The sequence below is a fragment of the Amblyomma americanum genome, chromosome 1 (assembly GCF_052857255.1).
Source record: "Amblyomma americanum isolate KBUSLIRL-KWMA chromosome 1, ASM5285725v1, whole genome shotgun sequence".
Lineage (NCBI taxonomy): Eukaryota > Metazoa > Arthropoda > Arachnida > Ixodida > Ixodidae > Amblyomma > Amblyomma americanum.
The window spans coordinates 21,380,316-21,397,878 of record NC_135497.1 but is presented as its reverse complement, the minus strand read 5'-3'; the positions used below and the strand labels follow the sequence as shown (position 1 = coordinate 21,397,878).

At 47.1% G+C, this 17,563-nt stretch overlaps 1 protein-coding gene across 11 annotated transcripts in view; it reads left to right on the top strand.

The window, feature by feature from the left end:
* The window catches only part of LOC144110769 (HEAT repeat-containing protein 1-like), a 62,131-nt gene that overhangs the window by 4,400 nt on the left and 40,168 nt on the right, over positions 1-17,563 (top strand). For 6 of the 11 annotated variants that reach the window (XR_013309925.1, XR_013309923.1, XR_013309922.1 and 3 more), the window contains exons 1-3: positions 11,569-11,708; positions 12,343-12,504; positions 14,345-17,559. Coding sequence is in view for 7 of the 11 variants with exons in the window: in XM_077643897.1 (XP_077500023.1) it covers positions 17,524-17,559 (36 nt within the window). In the remaining 4 variants the exon portion in view is untranslated. Of the gene's footprint in view, positions 1-577; positions 671-1,147; positions 1,234-1,800; positions 1,888-2,324; positions 2,432-4,858; positions 5,009-11,491; positions 11,709-12,342; positions 12,505-14,344; positions 17,560-17,563 lie in introns of those variants that run through there. The other 5 variants (XM_077643909.1, XM_077643868.1, XM_077643905.1 and 2 more) reach the window with 3 other exon arrangements.

The following is a 17,563-nucleotide window of genomic DNA, read 5'->3' as shown; positions in this document are numbered from 1 at the left end:
TTCTGGGAAGTGACCATAGTTCAAGACCCACAAGGGACACCAAGGCAGAGCTATTAACTGGAACCTTAAATGGCTACTGAAGAAAGATGATAGGTTACGTTAGAAGTGCTAGCTGCAACGAGAGCTTCACCTCTTCTGTGATGTTCAGTTCATCGGTACCAATTTCCAACTAAGCTCTCTGCAGTGAGTGCCTTTGCAACTGGGGCCATGTGTCGTACTATTTTCTGCCTTGTCGGCGCCGTGCCCACCTCTCTTCCTCTCTCGGTGCTTCTCTGTTCTCTCCAACAATTGTTTCTTTTGTAAATTAAATTAGTCTGCACAGATCCTTCGATTTGTCAGCAAAGTTTTCACCTCTTGGCTGGACCAAGCTTACCTGCCACCTGGTTCATCTGGTCATATTTGGCATAACCATGGATCCAGATTGTTCAGGGCTATGAACCAACCCCATTACAAGTCTTGGGGGAACGTATAGTATGTGGATAAAAATGTCCACTATTTGTTTGAGCTAGCATGATGGGTGCATTTCGAGCACATTTGATTATTGTGGTTGGCTCAGAATTATGCCTTTACTGTGCAGGACGTGGATGAAAAATTTGCTCGGGATTCTCTCCAAATTTGGCTAGCTGGCACTGAACCAGAGCTGGTGCAAGCAGTGCCTGCACTTGGCAAGGTGAGTGCACTGTGTCAGCTATGTTACATGCATTGCATTAAATAGTTGTCACTGATTTCACTTTGAATTGTTGTCACTGTTTGCCTACTCACCTTTGCTTTGCTGTGGCTGCATAAAAGCATTACAGAAAACATGCTAACAGCAGTTTATTATGAATGACATACGCACTGGGAGTAGTGTGAGGGATAAGTGTGACAGCAGTTGGCAAAACAGTAAAAAAAGAAATGTTTCTGTAATTCAAGTCCGATTTTCTTTTTATTTGTTTGTGCCTTTTCCCCTACTTAATACTGTGTTGTAGCCCCTCGGTTCAGGTTCTTTGATTTTGGCTGCATGGTGGTAGAACTAGCCAGGAAAGAGAATTACAACCCATCTGTAAATTTTCATCCTTTGGGTAACGTTTCAGTCATGACTGCACGCCAGTTGACCTCTGTGATCCTTTTGCAGTTTCTTTCAATCTGCAGGGGTTCTTTGTTTCAGGATCTCTGCAAGTTTCTTGAGCAAGGAGTTGTCCTTGGCACCTTGAGGCGCCTCCTGTTTGAGCCCACAGAGCAGAGCAAGAAATGGTGTGTGCAGAATGTCCCCTCTCTGCTCCTAGCATGCGTGTATTCTTATAATTGTCCTGCATTTGATCGACGCATGGCCTTTGCTGGTTTGCATATTTTTCTTTTTCTCTGGTTTCTTTCACATTTTTTTTCTTTTCCATGATTCCATGAGGGGTTGTCAGAATGGCATCATACACATTCATTCGATTGTGGTTGGTTGTGATTGAGCCTTAGCGTAAGGCATAACTTATGTCAGCTTAAGAAGTTTTTTCACTGGCTTTGTCTTGTGGTGTGTTTGATGCCTGAGGTCTGCACGTAGGTGGAGTTTCAAATATGATACATTCACCCCACTTCTTCATGAATGGGGGAGAAGGAGATTAAAAGAAAGCGATGAGAAAGTTAATCAAAGTGGCTCACATAATTGACCAGTCGGAGCCCATTTTTTGAAGTAGCCATTCTTTTTTTCAACTGCCATCGTGCTTGTTGTAGGTTTGACCTCCGCACTGGTGTTTGTGTGTGATGACCTGAGCTCCTCACTGGACGAGGGGCAACTTCTCACAATGGTGCGTCCATTCTTTATGCCGACAGACGCCTCGGAGGTGTCTCTTGCTCGACTGGCGTACGCAAGCACGGCCTTGCAGCGGTTGCCAGAGCTCAGCAACATCGCTGCTGACAGTGAGTGCAAGTGCTTTACATTGCCACGGCTACCAACCTGCGAGGTCTTGATTATCACCTGCAGTAGTTGTTGATGTGTGTAACGAAGGGCTCCAAGAACTGGGGTAAAACTTTTGAGGTTTCTTGGTTCTTGGCAGTGCTTCCATCTTCCCATGACGCGGACACTGTGTGATGCCTTGCTGCATTTGCCAAGCTGTTATGCTTCTACGTGTGCATTTTGTTGAGTTCAACATGTTTGGCTCATGATTGGCACCTAGCACAGTCTACTAATGTGCCAAACTGTACGACTTCGAACATAGTACTTAACAGGAGGCAACAGAAGGAAGGAAATGCCCTCTGTTTTGCAGTGCAAGCTCATGAACATTGTTCCTTCATTCAGAGAAGGATATGTTCCAAGGAAGCTGCACCTGCCATTTCATTTCTGACTCTTGTTGCAGAAAAGATAACGGCCGCTTTGGAGACTGAGGATGTGGACACCATCGCGGAGTTGCTTCTTGCTGATCTTGGGGAGGCTGCTGGAAAGATTGACCAACCTCTTACTGTGGTGAGCTAACAATTTTTTTTTCCCAAGTACAGTAAAAGCTCATTGCTTTGGCCTCCGTTAATTCGGAAATCCGGATGATTCAAACTGACGGCTCTGTCCCAGCGAGTGTCGGATGCTCGCTAATTCAGACGCAATGGATCTCACACCGGTTAAATCAAATGGACTTCCGAATGGAGGCTGTGTCCAGGTATGAATGGTGCGGCAGGAGATCGTCGAAATAGCTTTACTCAAACCTGAATTTCATGCTGCATAGTCGCTTGCTTACCTCTGACTGCGTGCAATGGCAGGCAGGACGACAAACGGGATGGCCTGATATCGGAGAACACTTTGACAGCATAAGTTCTCTTTGATTTGGCTGCACTAGTTTCATGGAGTTCTGCAATGTTGGTGCCAGCATGCAGCATCAGCTCCAAGTGCAGCTTGCCACTGGCTGCTTCCAGAACGAGTGATAGAGTGCAGGCCTGGTTGTCTGGTAGCCTCGGTGTTGCCTTCAAATTACAGCCAGCTGCATGCTGGCAACATCAACGGTCACCGTAATCTCATACCACATGACGAATTTTCAAGCGGCAAAACACAGTGCAGTGTTGCATGTAACCAGGCCCAGGAAATCTTCGTTTTAAAAAAGTTGCATGTACAGTCGAGCACACATATAACGGCCCCACTTAAGACGAACTTTCGGTTGTAACGAACGAGACCTGCGCAACCGTCAAAATTTACGTTATTTCAATGGCACAAAATCATACGTATAACAAACGTCATTAAGCCCTGCTGATCGGTTACAGCGAACGGACGGCGCTGTGATGCGAGATAACCTGCCTCCAACCTCTTTGTGCGCCCGGCGTGCGGTATGCTTTCCCAAGCCTCATCACGAGCGAACTGCCCGCCTGTTTCGTGCCGCACTTGAGCGAGCTACCCTTTCGTTGCCGACGCGACTTCCAAGATCGCCCTCCCGCCCCTCCTCGCAACTCCACTCCTTTATCCTCACCCTCTTCCAAATCCACGCGTGGCCTCTGCGAACAACGCCGCCGCCGCCAGTATCGATCGCGAAGGCCGCGCACTGTGAAGCAGGCTTTTCGTGGGAGCCAAGAGGTGGCTGCACTGACACTCATGGTCGCCCCTTATTGGTCTCTCCGATGGCGCTGTGCGTGTGCATCCTTAGCTTGATTGGCTTGATTGCCACTGTGCATGCTGCACGCCCACCCCGTCACGCGCTTTTGTCACTCTTGTTGCGGTGCGGACGTTTCGTTGGCTTAGTTCAAATCTTGGGCCCAGGTTGTAATTCGGGATGGCGGACGGGAACACCGAGCCCACTTCCATTGTGTTCAGCTGTAGAGATTATTAAAGCGGCCTGTGCGGTGGTGACGGCCACTGGCTAGCAAAACTGCTTCCGCAAGGGCGGCTTCGTCGACACAGTGTCTGATGCCGAGCCTGATTCTTCGGAAGATGACCAGCCCAGCGGCAATTTGTGGCGGCGTGTCACCAACTCCGACATGGGGGTCATGACATTGGTTGGAATGATTTTATTTCTGTTGATGACGCCGACACCACGGAACAGTGCACAAACGAGGGCATCGTTTCTGAAGTGCGGAACGAGAGTGGCGCAGAGGAATCAGATGAGGATGAAGCTTCGGAGCCAGCACCCATAAGCGTGCCTGTAGCAATGAGCTACATAGATAGCCTCAGACAACTTGTCTATGCCAAGGGCCTCGGCGATAGCACGCTTCTGCTTAAAATAATCTGGAAACCTCAATCATCGGATCTGCGCTGCAAAAAGAGACGATCATCGCGGACTTTTTCGGAAAGAAAAATTTTTTTCGTTTGACAAGCAGCTGTCTTTAAAGCTCTGGTCCACTTACTACGAACTTCGGGATATAACGAGCGGACGCCATGAGATGGTCATGTTTGTTATAAGCGGACTCGACTGCATAGCACAGATGAATTACAAGATGCGCTGAAATGCTACCCATGGGACTTGACTTGACCGCTTAGGTTTACAGTTCTGATGCCACTAACAGCTACTTGCCTCCTGCTTTCTAGACAGAACTGTCAATAATTCACTAATGACATAAGCCATCCTTTGTTGTCATTAAAGTTGCCACAGTGGCTCAGTGGTTGTGGTGCTCAGCTGCTGACCCAAAAGGTGTGGGTTCGATCCCAGCTGCCGCTGTTGAATTTCGATGGAGGCAGAATGCTTGAGGGCCGTGTACCGTGGGATGCCAGTGCACATTAAAGAACCGCAGATGGTCAAAATTATCTGAAGCCCTCTATTACGGTGTCCTTTATTGTCTGAGTCACTTTGGGAAGTGATCGAAAACAAGCGTAGTGCTTCACAGCTGCTGCCTCTGCTTTGATGCACGAGTGTTTGTTAGTTACTGTCAAGTTTTGTGTATGACGTGTGCTGCACCATTTTTATTTGAAACCTTGCAGAAAGCCCCATGTGGATTCTAAGGCAACAAGACGATGCCATCTGCGCTACTTTGGACCTTCTTGCCAACATATTTGGTACAGTTGTGGAGCACTCGGTCAGCAAGGGCAGCAGCCGATCAATTTCGGCAGCTGATGCAGAAGTTGTTCAAGGTGCATTCCTAGCCTTCTTCCTTGCACGTGTGCATGCGTGCTTGCATGCTTGTGTGTATGTGTCCTCATTTTACATAGAAACACACTCATGAGATGAAATGCAAGTGTTCAATTACTTAAAGTTTCAAATGCTGCTTTAGCCAGTTTTGGGAACTGTGGGTACATAAAGCTTAATACAGGGTCATGTATGGCACTTCGCACAAATGAAAGAATGGAGGCGTTGCAGAATAAAAAAAAGCGCACAATGTGCAGTTAGTGAGCTGTGTGTCATCCCATAGGAAACATGTTAGTCTGGTCATCTAAACCGATGTTAACGAGTTTGATTTAAACAAATTCTTTAAGTTTTGTAGTTCAAATAGGATTCAGAATTCGCCTTCATGATTGCTGGGGCGACGTGCAGGTGAGCATGAAGGCATTCCGAAAAGTCAAGCAGCAAGTTTTGGTGCATGTGAAATTTCAGTCACAATTTACTGCAATGTCTCACAGAGGTAGAGAGAAGTCAGAAAAATCAAATGCATTCCAATCTTAAAGTCTGAAGAATTGTTTAACAGTTGTATTGCAGAATAAGCTTTCAAGTTAGTTTCGTTTTGCGAATGCTTCTTTGAAGCAGAACCCGCATTTCAGAACTCGTTCATTTGTGGGAAAATTTGTTGCATTATATTGTACAGTATCCTGAGAGGGTGTTGGAAGTATTGTATATATGTGGGTAAGGACCACATTTTTTTCCACCATTTTGGCAGATTTTGGCCTTTACCTGAAAGCAGAATTTTACTGTTTCGTCATCTGACTATAGTCTGGGGTCTTATAAGAAGTTTGTTTTAGCAGATGTGCCACTATAAAAGGCATATGTGAGAATGCTAAGTGTATCCAAATATATGCTATATGAAAGATTGAATAAAGTGGCCATGCAATGAGAGGACAACTGCAAATGGAACATTTATTGTGGTTCCCCAGGGCTGCCGGGTACCCACCGGAGATAAAATGGGTTCAAGTTTTCTGCTGGTCTGGTGCTCAGCTTCTATAGGGTGAAATGCTTGGGTAATGGGTCTTTGACCCCACCATGAGTAAAAGAAAAATAAAACCTTGTTCCGTGGCGCTCGTTGGCCACAGCTGCCCTTGCGCCATAAAAATTCATTCATGTGTGAAGAAGAAGGGCATCATCCTATATTTACTGAGGAAAAGAAGAAGAGGTAGCCGCACTGCCATCGCTCAGACCGACCGCCTGCTGACCTGAATAGACCAGAGACTCGGTCACCGCCGTGGTTTCGCCGCCGCCTCAGCATTAACCTAAGCCCCCGTTACATTCGGTGGAGGTTCGGTTTAGCATCCTTGTACCACCCTGGACCTGTGCAACCGCACGCTACCGACCCCCGCTATGCCCCGCTATGCCTGAAGCCGCCCACCACCAAGCCGTGCAGGTTGGCTCACTAGGCCTCTGTTCCGGCTCCCTCCGGCAGCGGGACCTGGCACTTTTCAGCGGTACTGACGATCATGATGCTGAAGACTGGCTCACATCATACGAGCGGTTGAGCACATATAACAATTGGGACGATACCACCAAGTTGAACAATGTCTTCTTTTATTTGACTGGCGTTGCCAACCTGTGGTTTCGAAACCATGAAGCAGACTTCTCCACGTGGACTGCTTTTAAGGCGAACCTCACCGAAGTGTTCGGAGGTCCTGCTGTGCGCAAGCTACGCGCCGAACACCGCTTGCGCGAGCGCTCTCAGCAGTCGGGTGAGACGTTCACCAGCTACATTGAAGACGTGGTCAACCTATGCTCGCGTGTACGGCTCGCGTCGTTATTCAGGAAATCCTCTATGTGATTGAATTCGTCATTTTACCAACCTGCTCTCTTGAGATCATCTTGGGTTGGGACTTCTGTCGTGCCATAACGCAGTCATTGATTGTGCTCGTGCTGAACTTGAGTTCTTTGCACTCAGCGGTTCCTCGCCGCTCGATGCCCCTTCTGCTGCTCCTGCCAAAGCCGTCGTTGCTGAAGACACTGAACTGCCTGCCTGTTCTTCTGTTCTTGTGCCCCTCACTTCTGACCTTGTTCGCGACGGCAACATACTTTTTACACCATCGCCCCTCTTTCTGTGCCGCAAGTACCGCTCCATACCTTATGCCGACCTCACTGTGTCAGCTCGCCTTAGCGCGTTGTTCGTGACCAATCCGTTTACATATGCTTCCGCTGTGCGTCGCGGTGAGTGCCTGGGTACCATGCAAATCATTGACTTCATTCTCTACCGCGATGAAAATGACAATTCCCCATCCCTTGACGTCATTGCCGTCAGCCCGCCGGTTCCTGCACCCGACACTTCGTCTCCAGACGTTTTCCTTCCCTCCATCGACGCCTCTCTTCCTGCACCTCAACGAACTCAACTTCTCGCTCTGCTTCATCAATTTCGTTCCTCCTTCGATTCGCACCAACCCGCTTTGACCCGCATGTCGACTGTCGCCCACCATATCGACACCAGTGACCACGCCCCTCTGCGTCAGTGCCCATATCGTGTCTCAGCCACTGAGTGCCAAGTTATTAAAGACCAAGTTGACACCATGCTTCAAAGTGGCATGATCCAGGCCTCACACAGTCCCTGGGCTTCTCCCGTGGTCCTCGTGAAAAAGAAAGATGGCTCTATTCGTTTTTGCGTTGATTACAGCCGCCTGAATAAGGTCACATGAAACTCTTTCGCACATTGATGATGCTCTGGACTGCCTTCAAGGAGCGGAACTCTTCTCTTCTCTCGACTTACGCTCTGGGTACTGGCAGGTCCCCATGGCAGCTGACGACCGCCCTAAAACCTCATTCGTCACCCCTGATGGCCTGTATGAATTTACCGTCATGCCTTTTGGCCTCTGTAATGCTCCGGCTACTTTTGAGCGCATGATGGACAGCATTCTGCGTGGCCTGAAATGGAAGTTGTGCCTGTGTTATCTCGATGACATCACGATATTTTCGCCCGACTTTGCCACTCATCAATCCCGGCTGAAGCACGTCTTAACATTCCTTACGGACGCTGGCCTTCAACTGAACTTAAGAAAGTGTTGATTTGCTGCTCCTGAGCTGACAATTTTAGGCCACGTTGTGTCAAAAGAGGGCGGCCGCCCCGACACCGCCAAACTTCGTGCTGTGACTGCGTTTCCAAAACCTACTTGCATTAAGGAACTGCGCAGCTTCCTAGGCCTCTGTTCCTATTTTCAACGTTTTATTCGCAACTTTGCGGCCATTGCTGCCCCTTTAACTGAGCTTCTCGGGAGCAATGTGGATTGTTCGAGTTGGTCGCCTGCCTGCGACGATGCCTAAAACACCTTGCGCAGTCTCCTCACGGCACCACCTATCTTGCGTCACTTCGACCTGCAAGCCCCAAGTGAAGTACACACGGATGCCAGTGGCATTGGCCTCGGGGCTGTGCTCGCCCAACGCAAGTCTGGATTTGAGGAATATGTGGTTGCTTATGCCAGCCGCACCCTCACGAAATCTGAATCCATCTACTCCGTGACGGAAAAAAAGAGCTTGGCCATTGTCTGGGCCCTTGGAAAGTTTTGACCTTATCTCTATGGCCTTACGCTGTAAGCAACTGCCTCATCACTCTGCTGGACAGTTGCAGCCACTGCAGTGTCCTCCTCGCCCCTTCGACCGTGTTGGCATCGATATATACGGCCCTCTGCCATACACCGCTGCTGGCAACCGCTGGGTCATTGTTGCCATTGACCACCTGATCCGGTATGCAGAAACCGCCGCGCTCCCAGCTGCTACAGCTCGTGAAGTGGCGTCCTTCATTTTGCAGCGCTTTATACTTCGCCACGGTGCTCCTCGTGAACTCCTCAGTGACAGAGGACGCGTATTCTTGTCTGATGTCGTTAAAGCTCTACTCACCGAGTGCAATATCAGTCATCGGACTTGTACAGCCTACCATCCGCAAACAAATGTCTAACTGAACGATTTAATCGCACTCTGAGCGACATGCTGGTGATGTACGTTGCTGCCAACCACACGAACTGGGACCTCGTTCTACCCTATATTACGTACGCCTACAACACTGCTACTCAGTCCATCACCGGTTTCTCCCTATTTTTTCTGCTCTACGGCCGACATCCATCCGCTCGCGTCGACACAGTTCTTCCATACTGCCCTGCCTCAACTGAGTGTACCACTATTTCTGAAGCTGCCCAGCACGCCGAAGACTGCCGCCAGATTGCACGGTCGCTCACGGCAGATACTCGGGGGTGCCAGAAACACCGCCATGACGACGGTCAGCTTGATCCGGATTTCCCACCTGGTTCACTTGTCTGGCTGTGGATTCCTTCCACTGATCCCGGCCTATCAAAGAAACTTCTTTCACAATACCATGGCCCCTACCACGTCTTGGAGCGCACATCCTCCGTGAACTACCTTATTGAGCCCCTCACACCGTCTTCCGATCTTCGCCGACGTGGTTGCGAGACTGGGCATGTCCAACGACTGAAGCCATACTATGACCCGGTTGTGTTGTCGCCACCCTGAGTCGCCAGGATGGCACCTTTTCTCCCCGGGGCCATTGTGAAGAAGAAGAAGGGCATCATCCTATATTTACTGAGGAAAAGAAGCAGATTCTTGGCCGATCCCCCAGTGTGGGTATGTGCCATCTTTTGATAGGCTAACAACAACAACAACAACAAGAGGTAGCCGCACTGCCATCGGTCAGACCAAGCGCCTGCTGACATGAACAGATGAGAGACTCGGTCGCCGCCGCCCTAGCATTAACCTAAGCCCCCGTTACACATGCAACATTTATTGTGGGATCAAGTGAGCAGATGAGTGAGGGCATGAAATAAGCTCTGATAATTGTACTTGAAAACGGCACCAGTCTAGTTTTATTTTTGCGGCATCTCTTCCTCTCTCTTCCGCAGCGACTGATATCTTGTCCTTTTTTGTTTTTGCTTTCCCCCTACCTCTGAGCAATCAAAAGCACAACTGCATGATTAGGCATGCACATGTGTCTGACATCTCAATCCTTCCCTAGTTGTACAGCTAATTTTATGAGCAGCTGCACCACATGCCTTTCCGTCTGGCTCAGGCAATGCCCCGGTGATGCCGATAGTATTTGGCCGCCTCAGCACCTTGATAATGTGTGTTGCGGCTCCGTATCAGTTGAAAAATTCACCTCTCAACTGTTTCAGCCCTGAATCAATGAGCAGCTCCACTTCGTACCTACACGCCTTTTAGTCAGCAGGAGGGCAGCTTGTGTCATGTGGCTTGTGCGATGCCGAGCTCTGGCCGTATCAGATCCCTGCGCCGTGCTCAGCCAGGAGTGAAGGTACTGCGCAGAAGCTACTTTGTAGAGTTGCGCTTTTTGGCGTGGAAAGATTTTTTTTTTTTTCACTCCTAGGAGGTTTTGCGCGGACATTCTGTAAGTACTGTTGTGCAGAATCGCTGTGTGTCCGCCGCGGTGGCTGAGTGGTTATGGCGCTCGGCTGCTGGCCCGAGAGACGCGGGTTCAATCCCGGCCTCGGCGTCGAATTTCGATGGAGGCGAAATTCTAGAGGCCCGTGTGCTGTGCGATGTCAGTGCGTGTTAAAGAACCCCAGGTGGTCGAAATTTCCGCAGCCCTTCACTACGGCGTCTCTCATAGCCTGAGTCACTTTGGGACGTTAAACCCCCGTAAACCAAACCAGAATCGCTGTGGGTCGCAGTTGCTGTGAAACTATTTTTTATTTAACTGAAGGATATGCACAATAGTTCGTCTTATGCGGATTTCTTTTGCATTGGATCCTATGGGAAACCAACCAATTGATCACACATTGTTCACCTCATCTGAGAATTCATCCCAACTGAGTTTGTTTCAAGAGGAGTTAACTGTAGTTCATTGAACCGAGAATTTTGCTGTTTCAGTGTTGGCAATGCTCCTTGTAATATGATGTAATTAGGTCATTCTGGTGCCTTTGCCTTTCTCCCCTATATTTTTTTTTTTTTGCAAATGGGGGGTAGGGCATTTTGTGCCGTAAGCACAACTGGGTTCACCACTCATGGTGTGTAGGTTCTGCATGCAATTGCAGTGCCCCTATTTTTTGCACTTAGAAAGTTTTCTCCAAGAAAGGAAAAAGGAAAAGCACCATCCTTTGACACAGGCTTGCACTGACAGGTTTACACCAACAGACTTCTGATAAGGGAAGTGGAGTACTTATGATGTATTCCATTTTCCTCTGTAATGCCCTACGTCCCTGAGGGTAAATAAATAAACAGATAAAAAATACATATGTAAATGTTTACTTTAAATGAATAATTGAACAAAGAAACAGGTATGTTGCTTAAAGGCCATGCTGGCATTCGTGATTGTTCTGAGTTGAAAGCAGATATACTATATCTCTAAATGCTGAACTGAGTCATTTAGTTTGTCATTATTATTTGACTTCCGTTTGCTTGAACTGAGAACATATTAGGACTCCTCTGCCATTTCTGGCTAAGACCGTTGTTCTGTTTCAATTTCCTGCTTTCCCCAGGTGCACTGTCCGAGCCTGAAACACCAGGTGCACTTCCTGGGTGGCCTGTGGCTGTTGCACCTGGATGCCAGCTGTTGTGCCGTAGCCAGCAGCGGTCACCAGGGGGCATCACTCTCCCTTCCAAAGGAGAAGCTTCAGTCTCTGGCTTTCGCTGTTTCGGCCCAGCTGCTGCAGACAGCCGAGGACATCAAGCGGATCTTGGTTGAACAGAATCTTGGTGGGTATGGTGGCCTGTACAGCAAAGAAAATAAAGGAAGCATGTTTGAATTGTGAAAAGGGACGGGAATCATGGGAGTGCTTAAGGGATACACTCGGTGGTTGGAGGAGCTTCTTGTAATCTAGGTGGTTTGTGACTGAAAAAAGAATGTTGTGCACAGTAAAATGTTTACAGAGAAATGAAAAAGTGGTGGCTGGTTGCAGTGCACACCTTTTAACTCCCGTGATGCGCAGGGCCAAACAGCGAAAGTCATTGATCGGTATTTTTGCAAGAAGTTACATAATGAGGGTGTCAGAAGCAGTGCATTGTATGGTGCACAAGAAGTCTGGCAGAAATATTCTGCAAAAAAGGAAGACATTGGTAGTCAACTCTGCTGAAATAAAATATAATCAAGAATTGTGGATAGGTATGGAGAACACAGAATGCAGAGGCTTATTCTCTGCGTGTGTAGGTCACTATTGCTTCTTCTTTATTTATTTACTCTTTTTTCGATTTTTGAAGCTAAAAATGTTTGATGCCATCCTGCGTTCCCACACCATGTGACCTTATCTAGCACAGAATGGCAGCCGAGCATAGTAGACTATGAGCACCACTAGCGAGAGTTACAACTCTGTTTTTTTGTCCGCATGTGCAGTGCCATCGTGCTGTCACTACTGTCGCCAGTACAAGGGATCCGAGAGCTAGCTGTCAGCCTGGCACAGGCGGCATTGAACTCGTCTCACAAGGGGTGCAGCAGGCCCCATCTTCTTTTCAAGGAGATTGACCAGCATGCTGCAGAAGTGGCCGCTGACACGAAGTACGTGCTTGCTAACCCGAATGCTGGTGTTTCAGTTTCAATGATGACAGCAAGGGGAGGTCAGGGGTGGTGCTCGCCACCCCAAGCAAGTAGTTGGTTGCTTGCTCCATTACCCGACAAGAATTTGGTAGAATTTGGTTACATTAAATTGCAGCTAGTAAAGGGACATTGCCTTCACAATGTGTTCTGTTCATTTTATTTTTATGAGGAGCAATGCTACGTAAGCATCATGCCTATCCCAAGTTGAGTTAAATTGATGAAGTTGGGGAAATTTTTTTATTGGAAGGGACGGTTTAACCAGCTCATTTTTTGAAGTAGCATTTGTTGTTTTTTCCTAATTTGGCACTTGCCTTTGATGTGAATTATTTTTTCTGGCCTGTGGACGATTGTTCCTATGCAGAGTGACAAATTTCTTAGAATGATGATCCACAAATATATACCTTATAATCTCATGTAAGGGCTGCACCCATGTATGGACCACACCTTCAGTGTTGAACTATATAATTGAGAAAAAAATGTGGCTATACTTTTTTTTTCATTCGTGTATGAGCCGCATCTACAAAATTCACTCCCAAATTTAAATAAAAAGTGCGGCCCTTACACAAGTTTATTATACAGTAGCTTATTACAATGCTAGTCTTTAGGGTCCCCGCAGGTGCATTGTGGTGAAGTATGATCAAACTGAAATGCAAAGAAGGTGCCAGAATGAAAAGAAACTTAAAAGGTAAAAAGTACCGTGGGCATTCGTGTAAGGACTGCTCTTTATCTTTGCGATTCTGACGGTGTGCAGCCGTTACATGGAACCCGTGCCCTGTTCATGGGGTGGCACGTTTTTTTATGATGTATTAGCACTTCTGTGGTGAATCTTTTAAGTACATAATGCATTAATTAAAGGTATGGATGGTACAGTGCACAGTGACATGCTATATTGCTTGATAGCCAGCACGAGCCACCTAAAATAAGAAGCTGGTAGGGCACTTTTTTGGCCAAAGTTCCCTTCCCTTCCTTGGCAGAGGTATGTGCCTACAACTGTTGGGGCATAGTACCTTACTGAGAGTAATGATGGTTTGGCCAAAGGTTCGATACAATGCTTAGCTTGTGCGATCTGGAGCCATTGGTGCGAGCTGGCCTTACCTGGGTTGCTTTTCTGATCGCTTTACTAGCAAAGGCATGAAAAACGTCAGTGGTACCTTCATTTTAATGTCAGATTATTGTGTTGTGCTTAACTGGTAGCATGGTTATGCCTTTTATGATAAACGCGACTAGTTTCAAAGCATCTTTGCTGCGACTTCTATGCGAAGCATGCCCAACCGCTAGCGTCTGAGCCAGGCGGGCAGTATGTCATTGCAGGGAAGTACGGCACTAGCATGGGTGCACCCTGTTCTGACTTTTGTACAGCTAGAGATAATAATAATAACGTTCTGCCTTTTTTGGTGTAACACCCTGCTCACAAGTAGAAAGTGGGGCAGTCTGACGAAACAACACGTCATCAGCATGATCGCACTGGCTGTACAGAGTGTCGTAGGCAGGTTTCACCATCTGTTGGCTCCGGGTGGAATGCACCATGTGTTTAAATGACACATGCGTGAAGTGAAATTCTTTTGGCTGACTTTATTTCTTTCTAAATTATTGGCTGCCAAGCCGTGGTTGCGGCCCTTGCACTAACACAGCCCTTACACAAGTATATATGTCAAACGTGCAAGGCGTTGATTAGTGCCAGGACAGCACAGTGTTCCGCATTCCCCGACTGGAGCTGCTTGAAAAATTGGCCATCATTTATGAACAGTAGCTGTTGATGAAGTGTCCGAAAAGCCTTGCTCTGTGTCGTGCCTGCATGCAGGGAGCTGCTGGAGCTGATCGTCACGTGGAGTCATAGCCTGAAGAAGCAGAACACACTCCTGGTGCTCTTGAACCACCCTCAGGTTCCTGTGGCGATGCAGAATGGCATACTCCAACTGGTGACGCACGTTGACTCCAAGTTGTGCGGACTGTTGATGATGACGACGGGGGGCTTTGATTTCGGTGGCAGAAAGCCACTGCGACAAAGGTGCACAGTGGCTGTCATGTTTTTGGTCTGCACGATGTGGGAGTCAAAGACTAGGTTTTTTTTCCCTAAGATTTCACCCCAGAGAAAGCTGAGCACCAGGCCAAGGAGAAAGTTGTATCTGCTAGAAAACTGATGGGTAGTGGCACTGGGTATCGAACCCTGCACCTCCTCCGTACTAAGCAGATGGTCAAGGCCATCACTGCAGTGTTGTTTTTTTTTTACCTATTTTGCTTCGAGGGCTTTTGGTTGTGCCACGTGTGTTAAGGCTGATGTAATGTCTTTTGTGTAGCAAAGTGTTTCAGAATGGAAAGTAAGAGAGCTTTGCTTTGACAGCTTTCTTTTGAGATTGGTTGAGTTGCTCATTGCGGTACTTCCTTGTCTCAAAAGTAGTTTTCATTGGTTGCGTTGAGATAAGGGTTCAGATAGTAGTTTACAAGACATAGGTGTGAGTTGCCTTCCATTCATATCGCCAGTAAAAGCAAATGGCATGCCTCCTTTTGCAGTTTAACTGTACAAATCAATTGTATGCAGCAAGGTGCAGTAAATGCCACTTGGAAGTGTCGCAGTGTTTGAACATTTAGAATGTGCAGGCAAAGTCATTTCGGTATCAGATTTTTTTGTCAATTTTTATCTGTGTGCCTGAGCTGCCTGTTTTGCGTATTTCTGGCCTGGTGAGAGTAGGTAATGTCCTGAAGCTCCACCCGAGCACTGAAAAGCACTCTAGTGTAGGACTCCGGATAAATTTTGACTACCTGGAGATTCCTTAGCTGGTGCTGACATTACACAGTATACTTCAGCAGAAGTGAGGCACTCGGGTATCTGTGCTTGTGGTGAATAGATACCTTCACATTTAAGGGTATAATTTAGCATTTTTATTTTATTTCTCAGCTTTAGGTTGTTGCAAAACACTGGGAAGCTGCTTTGTATTGACATTTTTTTCTGCTACAAAGCTCGCTGTAAAAGCTTTCGCCATTCGCACCACCACTGACAGTGGCATTGGTTGCAGCTTACAAGATGTGGGTGCAGCTTGCCTTTGGTTCATTTTGGTGGTCAGAACAAATGACTTGCCTCCTTGTGTTGGTTAATTTAGTTAATTAAAGCTGTATAGACAGCTAATTTTTGGATGTGTGTTTTCTTCTTTCTAATGATGCGCCAGGCATTAGTATACGTGGAGTACCACATGACATTCACCTACAACTGCTGAATAATTTAAAATCTCATTTCTCTCTCATGCTGTTTTAGTTTCACTTTCAGTGGCCGAATGATGCCAACTTGCAGTTTCAGTTCACACAAGGCATCACAAAAAATGCGAAGTATTCACTGCTTCATCATTTTAATTCGCTACGTTAAAGTTGGTCTACCTCAAGAGCTGGGAAGACAACGCATGAAGCAGCAGCAGTTATCTTACATTTTTTTATGCCTTACGCATGCGAAACTGACATCACAGAGCTGCCGAAACTCAAACCAAAAGAGCATGGGAGGAAAATTATATTATAAATTATTTAGCTGCGGAACGGAAATACCACGTGGTGAGCCATCTATAGTAATGTCCTACACATCACTGCGAAGAAGACAATATGCCACCAAAATGCGTTGTCTATACTCTTTTAATAGACGTGACAGCTGCGAGATGCTTTAAATGCCGCAGCATTTGGCTACAATGTGGGATGAACAGAGATATTTTTAATTTTGAAATGTTTTGAAGCATCAAATACTTGAAAATGTGGTGCGTGAATTGAGTTTAATGGCAAATGCAGTTCAGGAACTATTCAGAAAGCAGCATTGTCTACCTTTACATGGCAGTTTATTAACCTGGTGGAAAAAGAGTTTAATGTTCAGTATAAGAAGATCATTAGTGGATACTTTGGTTTGTTTTGAGCATGCTTGAAGTGGGTGTAGCATATGTATGGTACTGACACAGTGAGATTGTCATTGAGCAACTCTGTGTGTTTGTGTACATCTGTATTGTTTGTTGTCAAGATGGCTACTCCCGCTAAATGGACTTTTTTTTGACGTGATGTAACTTCTGAAGAGGGGACTTATTGACGGGGGAGAAGGGACTAGTGCACAAAGCAGTTAAGCCAGTGTAGGCAGGAGCCACCGACGAATGCCAGCAGCCTAAGCTTGAGTCTCGTGCGGAGGCGACCAGCGATGGTGATGAAATGTGGTTTGGCTGCATGGTCTTCATCATCTTCCTTGCATTTCCATAACATTGGAGAGTGGACTGCAACATGCTATGCTTAAGGAGCATATGAACAAACATATTTTTTTCTTTATGAGCGCTTACTGCCTGAAGACTCAAAAAGGAGAGTGATTATATAAATGGGAACAGGCTTGCTGATCTAACAAGTAAGGTTTACAATTATTTGTTACTAGTGCCCAGGTATGCTATTTTGTGCACTTATTGCATGGGCCCAGACTAGCAACTGGCTAAGGGTCCAGATGCTTTTGTTGCCCACTTTTGTAAATGTGTATGTTCCAAGGTAAATAAAATTGAATTGAAGTGCGCAAGGTACTGATCACGGGGTCCCTGTGTTCAAGTAGAGTATGGCACTGCTACGTCACAAGTGACAGTGACCCTGCTTTGGGGTAGGGTGCATCACATTCTTCTTGCCAGAAGCACCTGCCTCCTTTCACTGTTTGCTTCATAGGTGCATGACTGACTGCCACCCTGCCACCCTCAGTGGGCGTGGGAGCAGCTACGTGATGCGGCTCTTCAATTTCGTCCGTTTCTTTGCCCAGGTTACTTCATGTCTCCAGCTTGGCGCCTTGTACACTTTGGAAGCATGGGAATGCAACGACTCGCCAACAAGTTTCGTCAGCTTTCACGGTGAAGACTTTGACCACCACTGGCAACCCTGCTGGACCGCTTCCTCGTGGATCAAGACATCCGGATCAACTATGTCATCAACACTCGTCGTCGATAAGAACTGCTGGCGTGTCCCGGAACTGTTCAGTGGTGCGGCTACGTGATGCGGCTCTTCAATTTCGTCCGTTTCTTTGCCCAGGTCA